Source organism: Hylobates moloch, unplaced genomic scaffold (genome assembly GCF_009828535.3).
Source record: "Hylobates moloch isolate HMO894 unplaced genomic scaffold, HMol_V3 SCAFFOLD_8, whole genome shotgun sequence".
Taxonomy (NCBI): domain Eukaryota; kingdom Metazoa; phylum Chordata; class Mammalia; order Primates; family Hylobatidae; genus Hylobates; species Hylobates moloch.
In genome coordinates, this window is record NW_026652283.1 from 126,264,311 (window position 1) to 126,285,936 (window position 21,626).

The window sequence follows — 21,626 nt, forward strand, 5'->3', positions numbered from 1 at the left end:
TTACATGCATTCACGGGAATGTATTCCTCTCCTTCAATGCACTCGTCTCCGTGTGTTATTACCTAATAATTAACGTAATTATATGCTGAATGCCTTTCACTGTATTAAAGTCTCAGCTGCAGATAGCAGGGAACTAGGCTGACTTCACTTACAACTGTATTCCCAGCACCTAGGACTATGCCTGACCCACAGCAGGGTGGGGGGTGGGGGTGCGGGGGAACTCCACAAATATTTAGAAGAGAAGGAAATTCATGCTAATCCTTCAAACGAAATGCACATAAGACATGCAATGGTTTCTATTTCCAAGACAACATTTATTTCAAAATCATTTCTAGCAGGAACCTGGCTGTGGGCAAAAAGTAAACTCCTGGATGATTTAATTTATTCTTAAAGTTTTTGCTCATTGTTAAATACTTTGCAAACATGTGCTGGATACCAACACTATAATTTTAGCTTAATTACAATGATTTCAAGAGGAAAAAAAAACAAACTCAAGACCACAATTGACACGATGAGCCCTTGACCTCCGGAGAAGGGCAGATATGGCCCTGAGTCACCAGGGGAACATATGCTGAATGACAGGCTGATTTGTGATCAGGAAACCCGCTGTTCTCCCGGCCCTTCTCAAGCCCACTCAGACACCAGTCCTCCTTGATCACAGCCTTGGATGCAAGGAGGCTTAGAGGCACTGCAGCTGCCTAAGTGATTCCAGATTTGCAGGAGAGCTATTATTACTGAGCAATCTGTGCTCTTGGTATTTAGAAAACAACTGAAACATGTGCCCAGATGGAGGCGTCCACAGCACGGAGAGTCTCTCTGTATCAGCACAGGGACAAAGATGGGACCTGCTGGGCTCCCACTGCCAAGGTTGCTACCTGTACCAGAACATATGGAAACCCCATTGAAGCGGGTTTGTCTTGGAGTTTACAAATGATGCGATGACCTCCAAACCACCTTTCCGGATTCTTCCATCCTCCCAGGGCAAGGTGCTCTGAGGTTCAAGTTAGGCCCAGACATCAGTCAACACAGAGTCCTGCTCCCTGGGAATTTCTTTAGTCTCAGAGCCACAGCATTTAAGCTTTCTCCCCTCCTCCCAAGCCCATTGCTGGCTTAAATACAGCCAGGAATGGTTCACACGCAGATAGGTTCTGAGAAATGATAGGTAACTTCATCACTGTGCAAACATCACACAGGGCACTTGCACACCTAGACGGTGCAGCCTGCTACACACCTGAGCTCCACTGCGCGGCCTCCTGCTCCAGACTGCACACCTGTACAGCACGCACAATACTGCAGGCAATTGTAACACAATGGTGTTTGTGTATCTACACATTTCTAAGCATGAACAAGACACAGGGAAAACAGTTTTATAATCTTACAGGACCACCTTCATCGTGGTGGTGTGTAATTGGTCCGAACGTGGCTGTGCTACATATGACTATACTGCAAGCAACATCTTTTAACTAATTTTCTTATTTGCTGTCTAATGCTATGGCCAGCAATGCCTGTACAACTAACATGAAAAGTTCAAAGGCTTTATCTCATTACAATTTTTGCTTAGTTATGCCCTGATGGGAGCATTGCAATGCCAGTTACCATAAATTTGCAGACATCAGGATGTTGCAGGAGCTAATCTGAAGGCAATGGACCGCTCCCTTCCGTGATGCCAGGAACGGGGAGGATGATTCTAATAATAGCACACTATTAGCTCAGGATAAAAGGCTGAAGGGTTCCACTGACATCCATTAAGGGGTCCTAATTGGAGCCTGAGTAACTGCTCCTTAGTGGGAAATGGAGGCGGGAACCGCGGGGAATCGGGCGAACTTCTCACTCAGCGCATGAACTTTAAAATCTGACGGCGGCGCCTTTCGTGGGCTGAGTAGAATAAAGCTGGCTGCACTGATTTGTTCCTTTTCTTTTTCTTAGAATAGACACTGGAGTGGGTGGAGGGGGAAACGTGGTTTTGTAGGACTCTAAAAAGGTGGAGGGACTTTGGTTAACCCTCTTTTCATGCTCCAGAATGACCCCGCCTGAGAGGAGGGACTCCTGCGGAATCCCGCCCAGACCGCCCGGGGGTCTCCCCAGCACATGGGGCGGGGGCTGGAGGGGGCGCCCGGCAGGGCTCGGGAGCCGCGGCGTCGTGGGGCGGGTGGGTCGGGGTGCTCGGGGCTCGCGGGGGTCAGCGGCCTGGACACCCCCGCACCCCGGGCGCAGCGGCGGAGGACCAAGGGCTGCGCTCCCCTCCCCAGGGACCCGAGTCCAGCAGGGACCCCCGTCCGCTCCGGACAGCCTATCCTCGCGACCGCCGAGAGCCAAGCGGAGCAACCCCGGGAGGAGCCCCCGCCCTGGCCCCGCGCGCTTGGCTTCGCCTTCAGCTCCGGCTTTTGCTCCGGCTGGGGCGGCGGGACCCTCGGAGGGGGCGGTGACTGCGGGAGCGGCGCGGGCCGCTCATTGTCTTCCGGCCGGGGTTGCCGCGTCCCGGGGGAGGGCCTGGGGAGACCCCGCGAGGAGGCCCCCACGCCCCCCACGCGGCCTCCCGGAGGCGGAGCGGAGACCACCCACCGCCACCCACCCCGCCGCGGGCAGCACCGCCCCCTCCTCTCCCGGTCCCCATTCCCCTCCCCTCCGCTCCTCTCCCCTCCCCTCCTCTCTCCTCCCCTCCCCGCCTCTCCCCTCCCCTCCCCGCCTCTCCCCTGCCGGCCTCCCCTTTTCTCCCCTCCCGCCTACTGCCGCCCTCGCCGACCACCCCCCACCCGCCGCCCCCTCTGACCCGCGCCTCGGGCTGCTTCCCGCTCCGCCCGCCAGGCCCCGCCGCTGCCTGCCCGGGGTCCGCCCTACCTCGCCGCCGCTCCTCTTCAGCCCCCAGGCCCGGGACGCGCAGCCTGGAGGGTGGGCTCCGGCGCATGCGCGCGGCCTTTTCCCGGCACCTGTGGGAGCCGCGGCCCGGCCTCTCCGAGCACCTGCGAGCGCTAGCTGCTCCTCCGACCCGCAGCGGGGCGTGGGAGGCAGAAGGGGCGGCAGAAGGGGCGGCAGAGGGGGCGGCGGACCGGCCTCTCCGCCTCTCCAGGCCGCGCGGAGCCAGCGTTCCAGCTCCAGGCTGCGAGGGGCGCGCGCGGGGCGCGGGGAGGGGGGCGGGCGCGTGCACACGGGGCGTTCTCGGGCGCGCGCCGCCTGGCCGGGTGTGCGGAGGGGCTGCGGGTCCCCCCGGGCTTCCTCGCCGCGCGCCCGCCCGCCGGGCTCTTCATCCCCTCCAGGACCGCGGCCCACGCCCCCGCCAGAGCCCGAGCCCACGCGCGGGGGCCGCTTCCTGCGAGGAGGCGGGGACAGGTGTCCGCGGGCGCAAACAGCGGAGTTTCGTGCGCCTATTTTTTGGTAAAAGTAGAGGCGATGCGTTGTTGACATATTTAGTGGTTAAAAACCTATTGCCAAATTCTCAACAGATTCCAGAATTTTTTGAAGTTGACGAGAGTGGACGAAATGTCGGAGCTTTTCCTCATATCCAGAAATGTGGCCTCTGCCTCCCACCCGGGCCCTGCGGTGCAGACGGGTTCAGGGCGGCGAGGACTGAGCCAGGAGCGCAGAGTTCCAGCTGCTCCCAGGCTGGGTTCTAATTAACACTGGACCCCTGCTGGTAAATGCTATTTTTAATGGCTTTGTGCAAAATTAATGACGATGAGATTTCCATAAGTACCGAGAGCCGGAGCCTTTACTTTCTCTTTTTTTGTTCTTTTTGCTTTTGACATTCTTTGCCAGTTCCATGCTGTATACATATAATGAGCTGTTATGACTCCAGCACCAAAGCTAACGCCCCGGGAACATCTTTAAAACCTTTTTCACTCAGTTGCCAAGAAGAGTAGTACCTGCTGTCAGTACTGGAATTACAGGAGGCTGAAACTAAGCGAGCTACTGGGATTTTTGAAAATTGAAAACTTACGTTAACTATAGCAGAAACAGACCCTTTTGGTGGGGGCTAAAATAATTCCCATGCTGCTCCGTTTTTATTTTGTTCAATTTACTCCAAAAATGTTCCAAACTCTACTGTGATCTTCTTAGTGCATCTCTACTTCCTTTTGGCTGCAGAATAATACTTCTTTTTCTTTTTCTTTTTTCTTTTTTTTTTTTTTTTTAGAGATGGAGTCTCACTCTGTCACCCAGGCTGGAATGCAGCGGTGCAATCTCGGCTCACTGCAACCTCTGCATCCTAGGTTCAAGCAATTCTCCTGCACCAGCCTCCCAAGTAGCTGTGACTACAGGCGTGCACCACCACACCCAGCTAAATTTTGTATTTTTAGTAGAGGCAGGGTTTCACTCTACATTGGCCAGGCTGGTCTCGATGTCCTGACCTCAAGTGATCCACCTGTCTTGGCCTCCCAAAGTGCTGGGATTACAGGCATGAGCTACTGCGCCTCGCCTAACTACCCCTATTCTTTTCCAGAGAAACGTGAGCAGACCAAACAGCCTCACCTGGCTATCTCGCCACCCTGGGGTTGGGCCTCCAAAGGCCCGGGAGGTCACCTAAGACACGGTGTTCTGAACATGCAAGCCCCATAGCATCTTGTCTACCATCCTGCCAGCGTCCAGAGACCTGGGAATAGGTCATACCCCTCACTGGATTTTACAAGCTTGGCATAAATTAGGTTCTCAATAAATACTGAATTAATGAAAAAATTGCTGAAGCAACTTAAAATATCCATCCAAACCCCACACCATCTACTAGATAAGTAGTCTGTGGGGAGTCCCATATTTTTTTAGTTTAGATATTTATTTTGGAAATGGACTGTAGGCCCAACATGGTCAATGAAACTTGCAGAGGAACATTTCATGCCTTTAATTAGTTCTTCGTAACTACAGGGACCTCTAGAGTTCCTAAATTGAACTGGGTTGTAATACTGTCAAGAAGGAGGACCTATCTTAAATCTATTTCAAGGGTAATAGTATTTACTGTGTAAATTTTCCCCTGCTCAGGGACAGCCTGACCATGTGTGGTAGGCTTGAAGCATGCAAATATTTCAACATGCAAAACCGCCCTAAAAATATAAGCAAAGCTTATGAAGTTGTCCAGGGTACAGTGGTTTACTGGCCCCTGAATGCTGGACTCCATCAAACTGTGCTCCAGGCTGGGAGGTCTCTGAACCCAATTTGTAGACAGCCCGCTTTGGAGTTCAACCGATGGGACCTTAGACACCAGCCTCACTCTCTGCAAGTCTTGTGATTTGGAGCCAGATACTTGGCTGCTCTGTGCTCCAGGGAGACACCACTGCACCTACCTGAGAGGACTGAAGGAGACGATCCGTGCAACTCACTCAGGATACTGGATCTTAAGCCAATGGTCGGACTCACATTCGTCACCTCTGATTCTGTCGCCTCCTGCGCGGTGACTTAGCAAACACTTCTTACTCTCCAGCTGTGCTTCTTACTCTCCAGCTCTGCTGCCCTGTTCCGGTGCTGACATCAGACAACAGATAATTTCCCAAATGCTTGTATTAGCCCTTAGGAGTTCATGTGTTCCTCCCCCAACCAATAAAGCTGTTAAATCCCAATAACTGTCAGGAAAGGAGCCCATTGCTATAAAGTACTTCAGCTTCTTGGCATGAAAAAATAATTAGAATATATGTGTTGGCTTTGAAACGACACTCACTGGTTCATTAAAAAATTCTGTGCGTATTGTACAAAAGTAGTCTTGGCCTTGGCACTCCCTTAGACGAACCTTACCCGGCCCTGGCACTCCCTTAGGTGAACCTTACCCGGCCCTGGCACTCCCTTAGATGAACCTTACCAGGCCCTGGAGCTCCCTTAGACGAACCTTACCAGGCCCTGGCGCTCCCTTAGATGAACCTTACCAGGCCCTGGAGCTCCCTTAGACGAACCTTACCAGGCCCTGGAGCTCCCTTAGACGAACCTTACCCACCTCAGTGCTCCCTCAGCTCTGATGAACTGTGTGCAATTGCGTTTTTCTCGCAAGCTGCTTCTTAAATACTGTAAAGCTCTTTCCTTATGTCAGTCTCTCCACCTATGTTACCAGCCAGCGCCTGAGACCCTCATATTAAGGAAACAGTGTGCTCCTAAGTCCTCCAAAATATTGTCCACTATTGACTATCAGTAGCACACATGTATTGGCCATTCGCTAAGCATGTCATTCCCCAAATTTTATTTTATTTTTTTGAGACAGAGTTTCGCTCTCGTTGCCCAATGTGAAGTGGAATGGCGCGATCTCAGCTTACTACAACCTCCATCTTCTGGGTTCAAGTGATTCTCCTGCCTCAGACTCCCGAGTAGCTGGGATTACAGGTGTGCACGACCACACCCGGCTTATTTTTTTTATTTTTAATAGAGACGGGGTTTCACCACGTTGGTCAGTCTGGTCTCAAACTCCTGACCTCAAGTGATCCACCCACCTCGGCCTCCCAAAGTGCTGGGATTACAGGCGTGAGCCACCGTGCCTGGACCCCAAATTTTAAATTACAGACTGTCCCAGGTTTAAGATAATACCCTAATTGTCCTGATTCGAATAGGGAAACGGAGGCCATGCTTTTTAGCTTTGTACCCCTGGGCCCAGCACTGTGAGGGCATGAAGCCAAGCTCAGTAATTGTTGAGTAAATGAAGGAGTGAGGCCTGTTGAGCCCAAATGCCCATTGCTCATCATCCCTGACAGGCTCTCCCAGGGGTTGCGGGGGCCTGGGCACGTGGTTCCCTCAAGCAGACTGCAGGTTACCTGTAGGCAACACGCTCTGCAAGTGAATTAACACTGCCGTCCCCAAATGGCCAGTACGTTTATTAGTGGGAATCCTAGCAACCATTTTTCAGAAAATAAAGGAAATAAGATGGCAACCATTACTTTAAAATAGTTTCAAGGTATATATTAATAATGTTAGAGCAAGTTAGCTGCAATTTAAAATATTTTCAGGGTTGGGGGCAGTGACTCACATCTGTGGTCCCAGCACTTTGGGAGGCTGAGGCGGGCAGACTGCTTCAGCCTAGGAGTTGGAGACCAGCCTGGGCAACATGGCGAAACCCTGTCTCCACAAAAATACAAAAAATTAGCCAGGCATGCTGGCATGTACCTGTAGTCCCAGCTACTCAGGAGGCCGAAGTGAAAGGATTGCTTGAGCCTGGGAGGTCGAGGCTGCTCTAAGCCATGATAGCGCCACTGCACTCCAGCCTGGGCAACACAGTGAGACCCTGTCTCAAATATATATGTTTATTTATTTTAAATATAAATTTTATATTTTATATTTTTTAATTTTATATTATTATATTATATATAATATATAATATTACATAAAAATATATATTATATTATATATAATATATTTTTATATTATTCATTTATATTTATATATAAAATATAAATTTTATATTGTTTATATATTTTTATATATTATATATTTTATATATATTTTATTAAAATATATTTATTAAATATAATATAAAATATATATCATCTATGTTTTTAATATAAAATATATATCATCTATGTTTTCAATATAATATATATCATCTATGTTTTCAATATAAAATATATATCATCTATGTTTTTAATATAAAATATATATCATCTGTTTTTAATATAAAATATATATAAACAATATTTTTAATATAAAATATATAAAATAAATTTTTTCAAGGTATCTTTTAATAATATTAGAACAAGTTATCTATAATTTCCACATAAATATTCATGGTATATCTCTATGTGGTCTATCTACGATTCCAAAAATAACAGGTGGTAGCGACTGTTTCCATTTCTCAGTTGAGGAAACTTAACATTCGAAGAGCTCCGTGTAACTCATTCAAGGGCACGCCTTTTCCGTGAGGCGGAGCTGGGGCTCAGATCCTAACTCAGGGCCCTTGTTCACAGCAGTCGCCAAGGAGAACTGCTCTCCAGAGGGGTGAGCAGGTCCGTGCTACAGGACACGCTTCATACACCAGGAATCTGTATGCTAAAAATAACTAAAACTGGCATCCCAGCACATCTTATAGCTTCATTTCACCACATGGGTTTCCATCCCAAACCTGAAAATATTTCGTGCTGAGTTGGAAGTTATCCTTAGAGTGTAAGTGTCCCAGCATGCGTGCCTCTTGAACTTGTCTGGGTCGCCCGAGATGGCAGGAACCCCCAGTTCGAGGTCAGCGGCAGGGGGTGGCCTGTGACTGGTACAGCCCAGGAACTGGGATGCGGCCAGAGTTGGCCGTCCCGCCAGCGAGGCAGGACCTCCGCGAGGGTGTGTCCTGTTGGCACATAAATCGGTTCTAAACCGTGCTGCTATCGCTAGAAAAGAGTATTAGCTGTAGCTTCGATGCTGTGCAGGCTCTACAGACAAAAATCCAAGTAGAAGTGTATCTGCGATGTTTTTGATCCCACTGCTGGTAGTACAGTGACTGGAAACAAATTTCATTTTCAAGCCATTAGTTATTTAGAATAGGTTTAAGTAATACATCCTCAAACATATAAATCCAATAACACATTTGCCAAATAACACATTATCGTGAGCCACAATTTAAAGATTGTTAAGGGTTGAATCGTGTCCTAAAGAACAAGATCCGTTGAAGTCCTAAGCCTCGTCCCTCGGAATGTGACTGTATTTGGAAAGAGGCTCTTTTAGAGGTAATTGCATTAGTGTGAGTTCGTTAGGGCAGGCCCTCATCCAGTATGAGTGGAAGGAAGTGGAAATTCAGACACAGAGACACACACAGAAAGAAGATAGTGTGGGGGTGCCCGGGGGGGGGGGGTGTGGGTAGGCGGGGATTGCAGTGATGACCTGCCAGCCACAGAAAGTGGGGAGCGTTCCTGTCCACTCTGGCAGCTGGAAGAGATGGGAAGCCTCCTCCCCAGATCCTTTGAGGGAGTGTGGCCCTGCTGACGTCTTGATCGTGGGCGTCTGGCCTCCAGAGCTGCGGAGAATCTGCTTCTGTGGTTTTCAGCACCCCTTCCCCCGTCCCGCCGTGTGTGGTATTGTGTTGCAGCACTGCCAGGACACTCATTCCAGGGTTTTGTGTCTCTTCCATACAGGCAGGGCTTTCCACGCTATTGGGAGTGACACGTCAGTTTATGATTTTAAAGTTTTCAATCCATTATAGACAGACAGCATTTCCATTTACAATACAAATAAAAATTGTAAAAGACATACAGAATACAAAACCATTACCTTAGTGTTAGGTTAAACGGGCAAAATCACGCTGTCAAACTGGTACAAAACTTTCTAAACGCTGGTTTCAGTTTTACTACTGGTGGCCATGTTGGTCCTTCCTGGAGGGTTCATGGCCCACAATTGTCACACTTCGAGCCGCATAGCTGAGGGTCACCGGGTGATGACTGAGCAATTGCCTGGTCCCGGAGAAACGCAATGCACATCCGTGCCCTGGCAAAGGCCTCACCATGCCAGGTGGGGGCAGCTGGAGTGGTTCCTAGACTCAGTTTTTCCAAACAAAGTCTTCCGGCCGAATTAGGCAACACACTTGGGAAAAAGTAGTTGTGGGGTATAAATGTTTGAAAATGGCTCTAAACTATTTCCATCAATATAAGAGGACATCTAACTGCTCAGCCAAATTGACCTCGATGTCTTCTGACCAGGATGACGAATCTCTCCTTCTGGCTGCTGTCTGGGATTAAAATGCTCCAGTTTGCAGGGTGCCAGGAAATCACTTTAAAAAACACTAACAGTCAAACTTGGATGGCCTCTCGGTGTAACACCGAGGCCTTTCAGGATGTGGGGACGCACGGGGTTGTACACTTAGGAGGGTGCGGGACACTGATCAGCTGCAGAGCTTCTGCTCGGACGCCCTGGGAGGTAGGTCAGCCGCCTGCGCAGCTGCATGGGGCTGGGTCACAGGGAGTGGTCAGCTCCGACCTTCCTCCCCGGCTGCCCCTCCTCCACCTCCAAGGGTGTCTGTTCTGCAGCAGGAGGCGTGGGAAGTGAGGAGAGTGGGGGGCTGACAATAGAGCCTCTCCCAGCTCCACTTGGCTCCGTGGCCCCTGCAGCCCTGAAGCCCCCACACCGTCCTGAGAGCGCCTGTTCCTGGCATCCCAGGCGGGGGCCTGCAGGGAGCTCTGGGAGTCACAGAGGAGAGGACTCGGAGGAGACCGGGTCAGAGGGGGGTCGGCAGGACCTTCCTGCCCTGGGCGTTTCCTCAGAAGCCTCCGCGCTCTTTCTGGGCAGCCCCAGCTGCTCAGCAGTCCCCAGCTTCAGTGGGTTCTTCGCTGGAAAGGACCTGCAACCCTCAAACTGTTTTGGCCTCTGCACCTTCCAGCAGGACCCTGCTGCGATCAGAACTCCTGTGTCCAAATTTTAACACAGAGAGTGAATTTTAATGGAGAATCTCCAGAGAAGTCGCCTCCCGTACCGGGGTCCCACCGGACGGAGCTGAGACAGGAACGGGACAATGGGCCCTGGGAAACCACAGACTGGGAGTGGTGGCGGGCAGTGTTGGGGGCGCCTGTTGGAATGGACGGCTTTCAGGTAACTCTTGAACAAAGCACACGCTGAGGAAGGTGAGCGGTGGCAGGCAGGTGGCTCCGTCTGGCCTGGAGGACTGTGTCTCTTTCTCCTCGGCTTCCGTTCTCATATCTCCTTCTCCACCTCTGCCTCCTTCTTAAACAGACCCCTCTGATCATGCTGGGCCAGCCCAGATAGTCCATGGTCATCTTTTCAACTCAGGATCCTGAGCTCGGCCCCACCTGCAAAGTCCCTTTGCCACATAAGGCCGCATATCCACTGTATCCAGGAATGAGAATCTGGACATCCATGAGGGGGCAGCTGCCCAGCTGCAGGATGCTGCAGAGAGGGCTGGGTGTTAGGGAAGGAGCAGAACACCACAGAAGGGACTGCATCTCGGGTCAGGGCCCAGCAGGCCCTGCTCCCCTCGAAGCTCCAACCGCTGCTCAGAGCCGACCCACTGCAAGCAAGCAGTACACATTTGTTGCAAAATTGAAACCATCTAAGTCAGGAATGAGGAAATTATGGAATAATCGAAGCAATCGCGGCCCATAGGGATGCATGACTGAGATGGAGGTTGGGGGAAACTGTTACTAGTTAAGAGCTCCTACCTACCGACCATGGGTGACACGCAGACACCTTCCCATGCCTGATTCATTCACATCTCCTACCAGCTGCGTGAGGCAGCTCCTACTGGCTCCGTTGAAACAGATGTGAAGTAATTAGCCCAAGCAGCTCTAAGTCCAAGTTAACGTTTGGATTTCGGGGCCTGTGTGCTTCATCCGTCATTTGTGTTTCTGAAAAGCAAGATGAATACAAGTTCCAGAACGGGAAACACGATCTTCAGGCCCCAGGACAGCAGCATTGAGTGATTCCTGGTCACAAGGGGACGTAGCCGTGGGCACGCCTGTCCCGGGAGCTCACAGCCCCGGTGGGCAACTGTGGACCCGCAGATACCACAGTCGTGGGCATGCCTGTCCCGGGAGTTCACAGCCCCGGTGGGCAACCGTGGACCCGCGGATCCCGCACTCGTGGGCACGCCTGTCCCGGGAGCTCACAGCTCCGGTGGGCAACCACGGACCAACAGATCCCGGAACCTGGGTGAAGAATTCCCATCTAAAGCCTGCACCTCCTTCAGAAAATCAAGAGGGGTCTGTTGTAAACTTTGAATATGTGAAAACCCATGCCCAAATTTACTGTTTGTGCGAGTCAGATGTACATATGTTGAATTTGCTCAAAATAAGGTAAACTAAAATGTCTCCTGCCACCAGAAATTGTTCTTTCTGTCTCGGCTGAGTATGGATCCAGATACCTTCAGGCTATGAATGTACTGTTGGGTTTGGCTTAGAGACGAATGAATGGAAGAGTGTTCACATATGGGCTAATTGGCACTGCTAACTCCTGCTAGCCTGTATGAGAATTCCATTTCACGACGTAAACAAGAAACTTTTAAAAATTCAAAATAGACTAACAGTGCTGAAATGAGACAGGCACAGTGAGAACAGGGGGGACGTTAGAGACCAGAGCAGGGCCTCACATGCTGGCAACAAAAGGGAAACCAAGCCGTTGATTTTTGATTGGGTGGAAGATGGTGAAGATGAATCGTCCCTTACTTAACCGACCCACCAGGGTCTTCCAGCCTCTGTGCCGTCGACGTCTGGGGCTGTTCAGGCACTGCAGGATGCATGGGGTGTCCGTGGTCTCTGCACGTGGAAGCCTGGCGCCCACCCTTCCCCTGACCTCTCCCTGTATTGACCACCAAGGTGTCCCAACATTGCCGAATGTCTCCTAGTGGGTGGGGGAAGGTGGAAATTGCCCCTGGGTGAGACCCACTGAACTGGAGATGGAACCGGACTCTTGTATGTTAGCACCAAAAAAGCAATTATTTTTTTCATGAGCAGAAGAAAATACACGCAAGCCCCTCATTGCTAACAAGAGCAGCCCCCACTTTACTTTCTCTCCATTTTGCTTCTTGAGCCTGTGCTTTGCACCCACAATCCAAGGGGCTGGACTCCGGACAAGCCTGTGGGTGTCGAGGGGAAAGGTGCCTTCTGCGTCACCCTGATTCTTGCACCATGGCATTTGAGGCTGCCTCCAGCACTGTGTCCAAAGACCCTGTCCCAGAGGCCCAGCAGGGCAGGACAGAGACTGCAGGCCAATGGCACACACAGGTGCCTCCTCCGCATCGCAGGCCTGCCCTACCCCAGCCCCCTCCACACACCCCCCACCCCCATCACAGAGCTCTAGGCTTTTGTCATCAATGGTCAAGCATCATTTTAGAAGCCTGCAAAATGACCCCGTCTCTTCTTTATCCTTGGAAAAGGCAGTTCTGCCACACTTGGCCATGTGCCATCTACACAGGGTGCCCGCTTAGAACCAGAATGTACAGAACCCTCTGGATCTCAGAGGCTGTCGGCTCTTTGGGACTGGAGGGCAGCTTTCCAGCCAGCAAGCCGGGCTTTGTCACCACCGTTTACAATACGCAGGAGGGAAGAGCCCCCGGATGGCACCAGGGCACGGATTCCTGTGGGCAGCTTTTGTTTGGTTTCTGCTTCCAGCCCTTTTGTTTGTTTGCTGCGTGCCCGGGCCGGGCTCCAGGCCGTGTGGTTATCGGCCCTGGCTGAGCCTACAGCTTTCCAGGGCCTGTCTCATCGCCCCTTTACTCTGTAATCCCAACCCCGTCATCCTGACTCGGGTCAATTCTGGTAATGAGGGCGGCCATGTGCCACAGAGCCAGGCTGCTCCACCCAGCAGGAGAGCAGCTCCTACCGCCCCTGGCCAAGTAGCCCGTGGCGAGACTCCCACACACGGAGCCATGGTGTCCTCGTCTGCAAGACAAGAGTGAATGACACCTCGCATCACTAGGGCCGTGCTCAGAAATGCGCTGATCATGGGGATGCAGCTGCAGCGGCCAGCGCACCCGAGGGGACACGCGCCTTGTGTCGTCCCCGTCACCCTCACTCTGCAGATGGAGGAGGCACCTCATGACCCTGATTTGACAGCTGACAGTGAGAAAAACAAAGAGCATGGACTTTTTCCCTTTCCTGCCCTAGCTCTGCCGCTTTCTAACCAGGAGCCCAGAACTCGGCGCATTTTTGTTAGAAACAGCAGAAGCTATCGGATGCAGGCCCAGTAAGTGAGGTAGGGACCGGGGGACCCCTGGGAGCACGATGGTGTTTTCAGCCACCAGAGGCCTCTGCCTCCACAGCAGCACACGTGCGTCCCTCCCCACAGCAGCTGGGGATGCCGAGTTCACTGCCCTGTTCCAGCGGTCAGTACTTCTCAAGGCCCCTTGAAAGAGCAGACAGGAGCAGGGAGCCGACAGAGCCACCAGCTTCCCCCCCGAGCGTGCACTGCTCAAGCAGGGCCGCAGGGGCCTCGCGGGGGACACCGTTTCCTGCCCAACACCAACCTGACTGGTACTGGGCTGGTCTTCCCAGGAAATGATGCCAAATTGAAGGAGCCACAAGGCTCTCTGTTGCTGGCAGGCTGGACGCTCAGCGGGGTCTTAGCAAGGCCAGGCTTGGTGCGAGGGAGCCCGTGATGCTGAGCTGGGGGGCCACACACGACCCTACCTCAGTAGCCCTTGTGTTCCTACACCCGTTGCACAAACCGACTCTGGCCAACAGCCCCAGACAGACCACTCTGCTCACCCCGGGGTCGGAGGCTTTCTCTCTGGGGGGCATTAACGCAGAGACAAGCACACAGGCTTTTGCTCATCCTCCTTCCAACTGAGAGGACGACTGCATGCCCTGTGTGCAGCCGTTGTGTGCGGAGGAGTGTCCTCCACAGCTTGCCGCAGGGCCTTCCTCGCATAGGACGAGACAGCCAGGGCTGCAGTTCATGCAGCAAGGACAAGGGTGTCCCCACGCTCCCCCAGGGGCCAGCTGCTGCGCGTGGCTGGGTGTGCACAGGGCAGCGCGATGGACGCTGTCAGAGCCACCTGCTTCCTGCATTTTACTGCACTTTCTGAACCTGCTCGGTGCTGTACCTAAGGTATCGTGTCCACCCCAGCCTGCAACTCACCCATCTCACGACAGCATTCCACGGGCTGCTTAGCTCAGACTTGGCATCTGTTCTGGGCTGCAGGTTCATATCTCCCCAAATTAATATGCCAAGGCCCCAATTCCCAGTGTGATGGCCTCTGGGAGCGGATGAGGTCACCAGGATGGGGCCCTCACGATGGGATCACGTCTTTGTTAGAGAACTTGCTTCCTCTCCCCCAGGAGAGGAGGTGATGAGAAGCTGGCTGGCTGCAGGCCAGGAAGGAGCCCTCACCATGACACAGCCGTGCGGGCACCGGGATCTGACTTAGCCTCCGGCACAGCGAGAAATCAACGTGGTGAGGCTGCCCAGTCTCTGGTGGTTTGTTCTGCAGCCCGCGCTGAGACAGTGGCCTCTGTATGGATCCTGGCGTCCAATTTTGACTGGGCCTACTACCACCCAAGCTCCATTTTTCAAATGGGAGATAACTGAGAGCCTGGCTCCGCAGCTTTGTGGGCTGTGCTGTTACAGCGTCTCAGCACAGTCACATCTGCATCATCATGAGGCCGGGCAAAGCGCCTGTGCTGCAGAAGTGGCTCAGCAGGCTTGTCCTTGCTCTTGGCCCCATTCAAAACTGCCAGCCTTAGAGGCTCCCCAGAGATGATTTGGAGCAGTCTTCCCATGCGTAGTGCATGCTGGGTCCAAACTCCAGAGGTCCCCCAGTCACTGCTTCCCATAATGGCATGGAGCGTGGCGTATGGTTTGCCCTTTACCTCGTAGGGTGTATCAGGGCATGCTCAGATGCTGAAACCCCAGAAGCTTCAGTGACGTGGCAGGCCTCCGATACCTCCCAGCTTCAGGCAGACACCTGCCTTCCTAGGTCACCTGGGTTCTCCCAGGTCCAGGCATCATGAGATCATCGACACAGTAGTGAACCTGTAGCCTTATAGTAACGCCAGGGTTCACAGCACAGTGGGCAAGGCAGTAAGTGTACTGCAGTCCTCGCCAAGTCAAGGCAAACTGTCTTCTCTCCATGGATAGGGTGTGGAGAAGAGTGCAGTTGCTGAATCGGCAGCTGCGCTGATCTGCTCCGGTAAAGATGCTATTTGTCCCAGCAGCTGTGACTGGAAAGACTACCTGGTCATGCTGCAGGACCCCACCGCTGCCTTCCACCACAGCCTGGTGTCTGCAATGCCCAGTTCCATGAATTACATGGGAATTGGTGGGCACCGGAATTTCACCATCCTTTGAGCCTCTGACAGTGGCTCTGATCTCTGCCATTCCTCCAGGAAAGCAGGATGGATTTACTAATTTGGTAGGAATGGGGAGGGGTGTTCAGAGCCTTCCAACTGATGGTTCCTAATTCAGTGGCTCTGACTTCACAGGTTAAGGAACCAGTGATGGTTTCTGCCAGCTGCCAGCTCTGTCCATCCCAATTATACACCTGGAGACCCACAGGCCCTTGTGAGACGGACATGGGCCTAACTCTATGTGCCATGTGGCTTTCATAAGACCCCTCTACAGCCCAAGGTGCCACTCTGCTTGTCTGCTCAGTGGCGACTCAGAGCCTGGAGAGTTTCCAAGGTCTGCTCTTTCCTGTTACCACTGCAGTCTTCCCAGCACACGCATGCAGGTCCCTTTGGGGAAGCATCGACCATATATGCCTGCAGCCTACGTTTGGGGTCCTTCCTCAGGTGAAACTGACTCCCCCTTCAGTCAATGAGCTCCGAGCCTGTGAGCTGACTCAGGTGTGGGACTTGGACCACGACCTGCGGGTTTTCGTTCATTGCTGAGCAATATCTCTTGGTGCCTTCCTGTCTCCATTCAGGCTGCTGTGATGAAATACTAAGCCTGGCCATGCCCCAGAGCAGGACAGGGCCCCATCAGGAGGTGAGATCATGGTGCCAGCCAGGCTTCTTGTTGATCAAGTTACTGAGGGTCTGCCCAGCAGATGGGGGCCCGGAAGCTGGGACAGATGCGTCCATTTGTCCCTGGGCTCCCACGTGTCCTGCTGTCACTGGGTTACTCCCTGTCCAGGAAGAGCCGAGGGCTCTGCAGAGGAGAGGGGGAATAAACCGACAGTGGCAACCCCAAAAGGATGCTTTTTCTCTCTTGTCCCATCCCCAGGGCCTAAGACAGAGCTTGGCCTCACCTCTGACACTCATCAGGTACTCAGTAGAAGCTTGCTGCTTAGCGAATGCACTTGCCTGTATGCACGGCTTCATTCGTTGGTGATATGCTTGTTTTCCTCACTCACTGTGAGCCTGTGAAAGTGGAACCCGTGTCCCGGCGTAGGAGGAGTTCTCTGTAGCCCACGTTCTCCGACCTCTTCCTCCCTCAAAGCCCTCCTGCGTCTGCCTCTCTCAGGATCTCTGGAAGTCTCTGTTCTCTAGGAGGGCAGGGGGAGGTAAGGAGTCAGTTTCACAGACCCCACTCTGTCCATGTCCCGCACCATCAATCGTGTGGAAAGATTTCTGTCCCAGCAAGTTAACTTTACACATCCATTTCCTCTGTCCATGTAAGATGTTGGCCCTGGTCTGGTAAAACACCTGTAATAGGAACATTTTACGGGAAATTCATTCTACTCATGACATAACTCAAAATGAAATGGCCAAGTACAGTCTAGGCATGACTGTGAAGTCAGAGCCACTGAATTAGGAACCATCAATTGGAAGGCTCTGAACCCCTCTCCCCTTTTCTACCAAATTAGTAAATCCATCCTGCCTTCCCGGAAGAATCGCAGAGATCAGAGCTGCCATCAGAGGCTTGAAGGGTGGCGAAATTCTGCCAACCAACTCCTGGCTCACACCAGGAATCTCAGCACTTTGGGAGGCTGAGACACGAGGACTGCTTGACGTCAGTAGATTGAGACTAGCCTGGACGACAAAGCGAGACCCCATCTCTACAAAATGTTAAAAAGAAAAAAAGAGTTAGGTGTGGTGGTGTGCATCTGTAGTCCCAGCTACTCAGGAGACTGAGGTGGGAGAATTGCTTGAACCTGGGAGGTTGAGACTGCAGTGACTGTGGGAGCCCAGGGAGTTATGGTGAGCCATGATCACGCCACTGCACTGCAGCCTGTACGACAGAGGGAGACTTTGTCTCTCTCTCTTTTTTTTTTTTTTTTGAGATGGAGTCTCGCTCTGTCACCCAGGCTGGAGTGCACTGGCGCGATCTCGGCTCACTGCAAGCTCTGCCTCCCGGGTTCACGCCATTCTCCTGCCTCAGCCTTTCCAAGTAGCTGGGACTACAGGCACCCGCCACCACGCCTGGCTAATTTTTTTGTGTTTTTAGTAGAGACGGGGTTTCACCGTGGTCTCGATCTCCTGACCTCGTGATCCGCCCCCCTCGGCCTCCCAAAGTGCTGGGATTACAAGCGTGAGCCACCGCGCCTGGCCGACTTTGTCTCTTCAAACAAACAAAGAACAAGTACATGAGTTGCTTGAAAGATTCCCACTGCCTACTTCCACTTCAGAGTGCTGTCCTCCACGCAGTTGGGTGTGTTGCTGGGATTCAGACACGGAGTCTCCCCAAAGCAGCAAGTGGTGATGCAGCTAGGAACGGATAGGCCAAGCCCCCCCAGCCCCCCGAGGGTGATGTCCCTTTCCACTTGACGCATAAAAGAGGCAACTCGTCCTACTGCATTTTAAAATAAAAATACTTTATTGATGAAGTCAGGCAGCAGCTAACAGTTTGAGAAGCTTGGGAAGAAATCACTTTCACATGGGGGATATATGCAACCTAGAAAATATTTGGCTAAGTCATAAAATTAACATTTTTAGTCATCTGTAAAGTGCTGAGACATTTATTTCTGGTGACTGCCTGTGTTAGGACTTTTTTCTTGTTATCCGTCCAGTAAGTGAAACATTGAAATACAGGTTGAGCAGGACGGAGCTCACTAAGTATGCACCTTGACATGACGGTGTGCACTCATTATGCACCTTCGCACGCGGGGTTGGCTCTGCAACTGCAGAATACAAACTGATGCGTTCTGCGGAGGAGGCGTCTGCACAACAGACAGGCTGGCCTGAGGTCACGCTTCTTGGCCTGGGTCCCGCTCAGTGACAGCAGCCAGCATGGCCTAGCACCAGGAGTCATTTGGAGCATGTGTGCTAAAGCAGACACAGCATTCTAGGTCAACAGGGGCAAGAAGCCGCACGAAGGAACTAAGCAAGATTTCTCTGCCTATCTCCTCTAATACTAAAGTACACACGTTTCTCCTGTGGATAGTCACTCTATTTATTCGAGAAGGGAGGAATAATTTGGCGTTGATGCTTGAGTCCAAATGTTGATAGGCGTTGAGCATTTTGGTTCAAAGCAAACATTATTTGTGAAATGCTACAGATAATATATTGACTGAAACGTTAACTGTTAATTTTTTTAATAGAAAAACGCAGTATAAAAATATTACTTTGTTAAAATATACAGTACACACATTATACCACTTTGGAAAACCCAGCTCACTTCTGAAAGCAAATCATGCTAACTGGACTGGTAGGTGTTACCTGGCTTTTAAAATCGCTAACAAATTTTTTTCTGAAATTCAAAAATATAGAATATAAATAAAAGTCGTGAATCTGAATCAGGTAAAATTATTTTAAGAATTGTTAATAAATGCCTGCACTACTGAATACATATATTTTCTCATAAATTCTTAGTATGCAAATTCTCTAATATGATACAATAGGTCTGACGCTGATAAGTTTAACATTTAGTATTTATATATGGACTACAGCAGTCAAAAAGAATGTGGTATTTTCCCAGAACTGCACTCAATTACTTGAAAATTGCATCAGTCTTCTGCCTTCGTGAGAAGTGCTTGTAATTACTTCTGCTGTACGGAAGAGAACGAAGGAATTGGCAGGGACGCCACCATCACGCTATTGCACGTTTCTCCCCCAAATACTGTTTTTAATTTATTCCCAACCAGTGTAGACACAGCTTAAACACTCAGGCTGTAGGATTAGCTGAGAAGTCACCCTTGATTGCAAATTCCGACAGCAGGAGGCGGCCGTCCTGCTTATATATTCAGCAGAGGGATCTGCCAGACCATGACGGACGGCGCCAGCTCTTCCTGGTGGGGCTGCCGGGCCTTCCTGTGCACCCGGCGGTGGCCCTGCCCTCCACAGACCACCAGCGCCGAGCTGGCCTTGGCTTTCTTGGCCCGGCGTGCTTTGCTTCTCAGCGAGACAGGATCCTTCAGGAGGTCATAGATAGTGCCATCCTCTGATCTGTGCTCTAGAGAGCTGGAGCCGTGAGACAAGCTCAGGGACCCTGACGAGGAGGACACGTCGCTTTTCTGAGCCATCGATCCCAGCGAATCTCCTAACCAGATGGCCGCGTCAGGGTCGCCCTGGCTCAGGGATGAACCGGCTCCTTCACTCGGAAGTGCATCCTTCTGATCTTCGTCCTGGGGCTCGGGGCCGGGAGCCAGGCTGTCCCTGGATTTGTCCTTGTCTTTCTCGTGCAGAGCTGTGGCCAGGACGATGAATTTGACAGGACCATTGTGTGCATGGTAGGAGACCATGCCTCTTCCTGAAAAGGGAAACAGTTCAACAGCTGTCTTTTAAAATAGGCAAAATTTGAGAGAAGGAAGCAAAAAGTGCATGGCTTCACCCCAACGCATTCCTCCCTGCCCAAATAACGAAGCCTGTAAGTAACTTGCATACTTGAATAATAGGCTACGATGAAAATATCTGGATTATATTCTTCTGGGTTTTTAGTTAATGTGAAGAAGACTTTAAAAATGATTTTCTAAAAAAGAAAGTTGTGTTTTCCTCAGCAGTATTTCAATTCTAATACTCATATTGTACTTTTCAAAGTAATAAAATAGTCATTTTTCCATTATGCATAAAATACCTTCTAACTTACCCTATAGAAATATCTTGAATTTTCCTAAATCTTGATTAGAAATCTTAACGCCAGAAATGTGTTGATTTGGGAATGAAATGACTAAACTACCGGCTGCCTGCCAGTTTTCATTACAAAAATGTTCTGGGGTTCAGAACAATTTAACTCTATACTTTGATTAAAATTAGGACTTTCAGTTTTCAGATGATGTGATTCACAATTTTAAAGTCATCATTGTATCAGAAACACCTGCAGGTCTTCTTAATGCCACACAGAGCCCCACAACCCCCACACTGATTCTGTAAGCATCATGTGGGCCTGGTGTGTCTTCTGGATGCTTCGTGGGTGACATGACATACGGACAGGGGCACGTGTCCTTTCCTCAAGTGCTTTCAGATGAAACAGGCCCCAGCCCTCACCATCATCCTACTCTGGCCAAGGCAGATGACATCATTGAATCTTCCACCATGGTGAGAGTCCATTTCCCAAAGAGGAGAGTGGCAAAGTGAAGTCTGCAGGGAGCAGGAGCTGGGGGGACCGTGCAGGGACAGGGCTGCTCATCACCTGGCGAAGCAGACACCTGTGTTCCCTGCATACCAGCGACGCTGCCCCTGGGCATGCCCTCAGAAGGAGCTTCTGCCCATGTCAGCAAAGCCAGCCACACAAATATTCAGAGGCTTGATGTGTAATGCAAATGGGTAGCACCTAGCTACCCATCCAGAGAAACACAGTGAGTGCACCTCCTTTCAGGGAGCACCCAGCTACCCATCCAGAGAAACACAGTGAGTGCACCTCCTTTCAGGGAGCACCCAGCTACCCATCCAGAGAAACACAGTGAGTGCACCTCCTTTCAGGAAGCACCTAGCTACCCATCCAGAGAAACACAGTGAGTGCACCTCCTTTCAGGAAGAACCTAGCTACCCATCCAGAGAAACAGTGAGAGTGCACCTCCTTTCAGGATGCACCTGGCTATCCATCCAGAGGAACAGTGAGAGTGCACCTCCTTTCAGAGGCAGCCTGCAGGCAGGGAGAGGAAAGCACTGTAGCTGCGGCACCAGCAGGGACCGAACCCAGCAAAGCCGAGAGAAAAAGCAACAGAGGCTGCGTGCACCATGGGACAGCTACAGAAAATGCAAAAACAGGAAAAGTGAAAAGAACCCTTTAAGATACAAATTGGTACAACTACAGACGAGGACTAAAGGAATAACGGACGTAAAACTCAGCATCATCGTTCTCTAGGGTGTGAGCGGAGAGGTCTGAGGCTGAGAAGGGGCGGCTGAGGCTCAGTGTGTGAGTCACAGCCCCTTCTGAGCTGGGCACAGGCATGTGGCCTCTTCTCATTACCATTGAAACTGTGAAAC

At 51.3% G+C, this 21,626-nt stretch overlaps 3 protein-coding genes across 5 annotated transcripts in view; all 3 read right to left on the reverse strand.

Moving 5' to 3' along the window:
• MYOM2 (myomesin 2) overlaps positions 1 to 2,906 on the reverse strand; it is a 171,200-nt gene extending 168,294 nt beyond the window's left edge. The window contains exon 1 of the mRNA XM_058442662.1: positions 2,839 to 2,906. The gene's annotated coding sequence lies outside the window, so the exon portion shown is untranslated. The remainder of the gene's footprint in view (positions 1 to 2,838) is intronic.
• Positions 1 to 2,922, reverse strand: part of KBTBD11 (kelch repeat and BTB domain containing 11) — a 31,681-nt gene extending 28,759 nt beyond the window's left edge. The window contains exon 1 of the mRNA XM_032162523.2: positions 2,839 to 2,922. The gene's annotated coding sequence lies outside the window, so the exon portion shown is untranslated. The remainder of the gene's footprint in view (positions 1 to 2,838) is intronic.
• Positions 2,923 to 18,054: 15,132 nt separating this feature from the next.
• ARHGEF10 (Rho guanine nucleotide exchange factor 10) overlaps positions 18,055 to 21,626 on the reverse strand; it is a 134,146-nt gene continuing 130,574 nt past the window's right edge. For all 3 annotated transcript variants that reach the window (XM_032162526.2, XM_032162527.2, XM_058442723.1), the window contains one exon: positions 18,055 to 19,950. In XM_032162526.2, the coding sequence (XP_032018417.1) occupies positions 19,436 to 19,950 (515 nt within the window). In that variant the 3' untranslated portion in view covers positions 18,055 to 19,435. The remainder of the gene's footprint in view (positions 19,951 to 21,626) is intronic.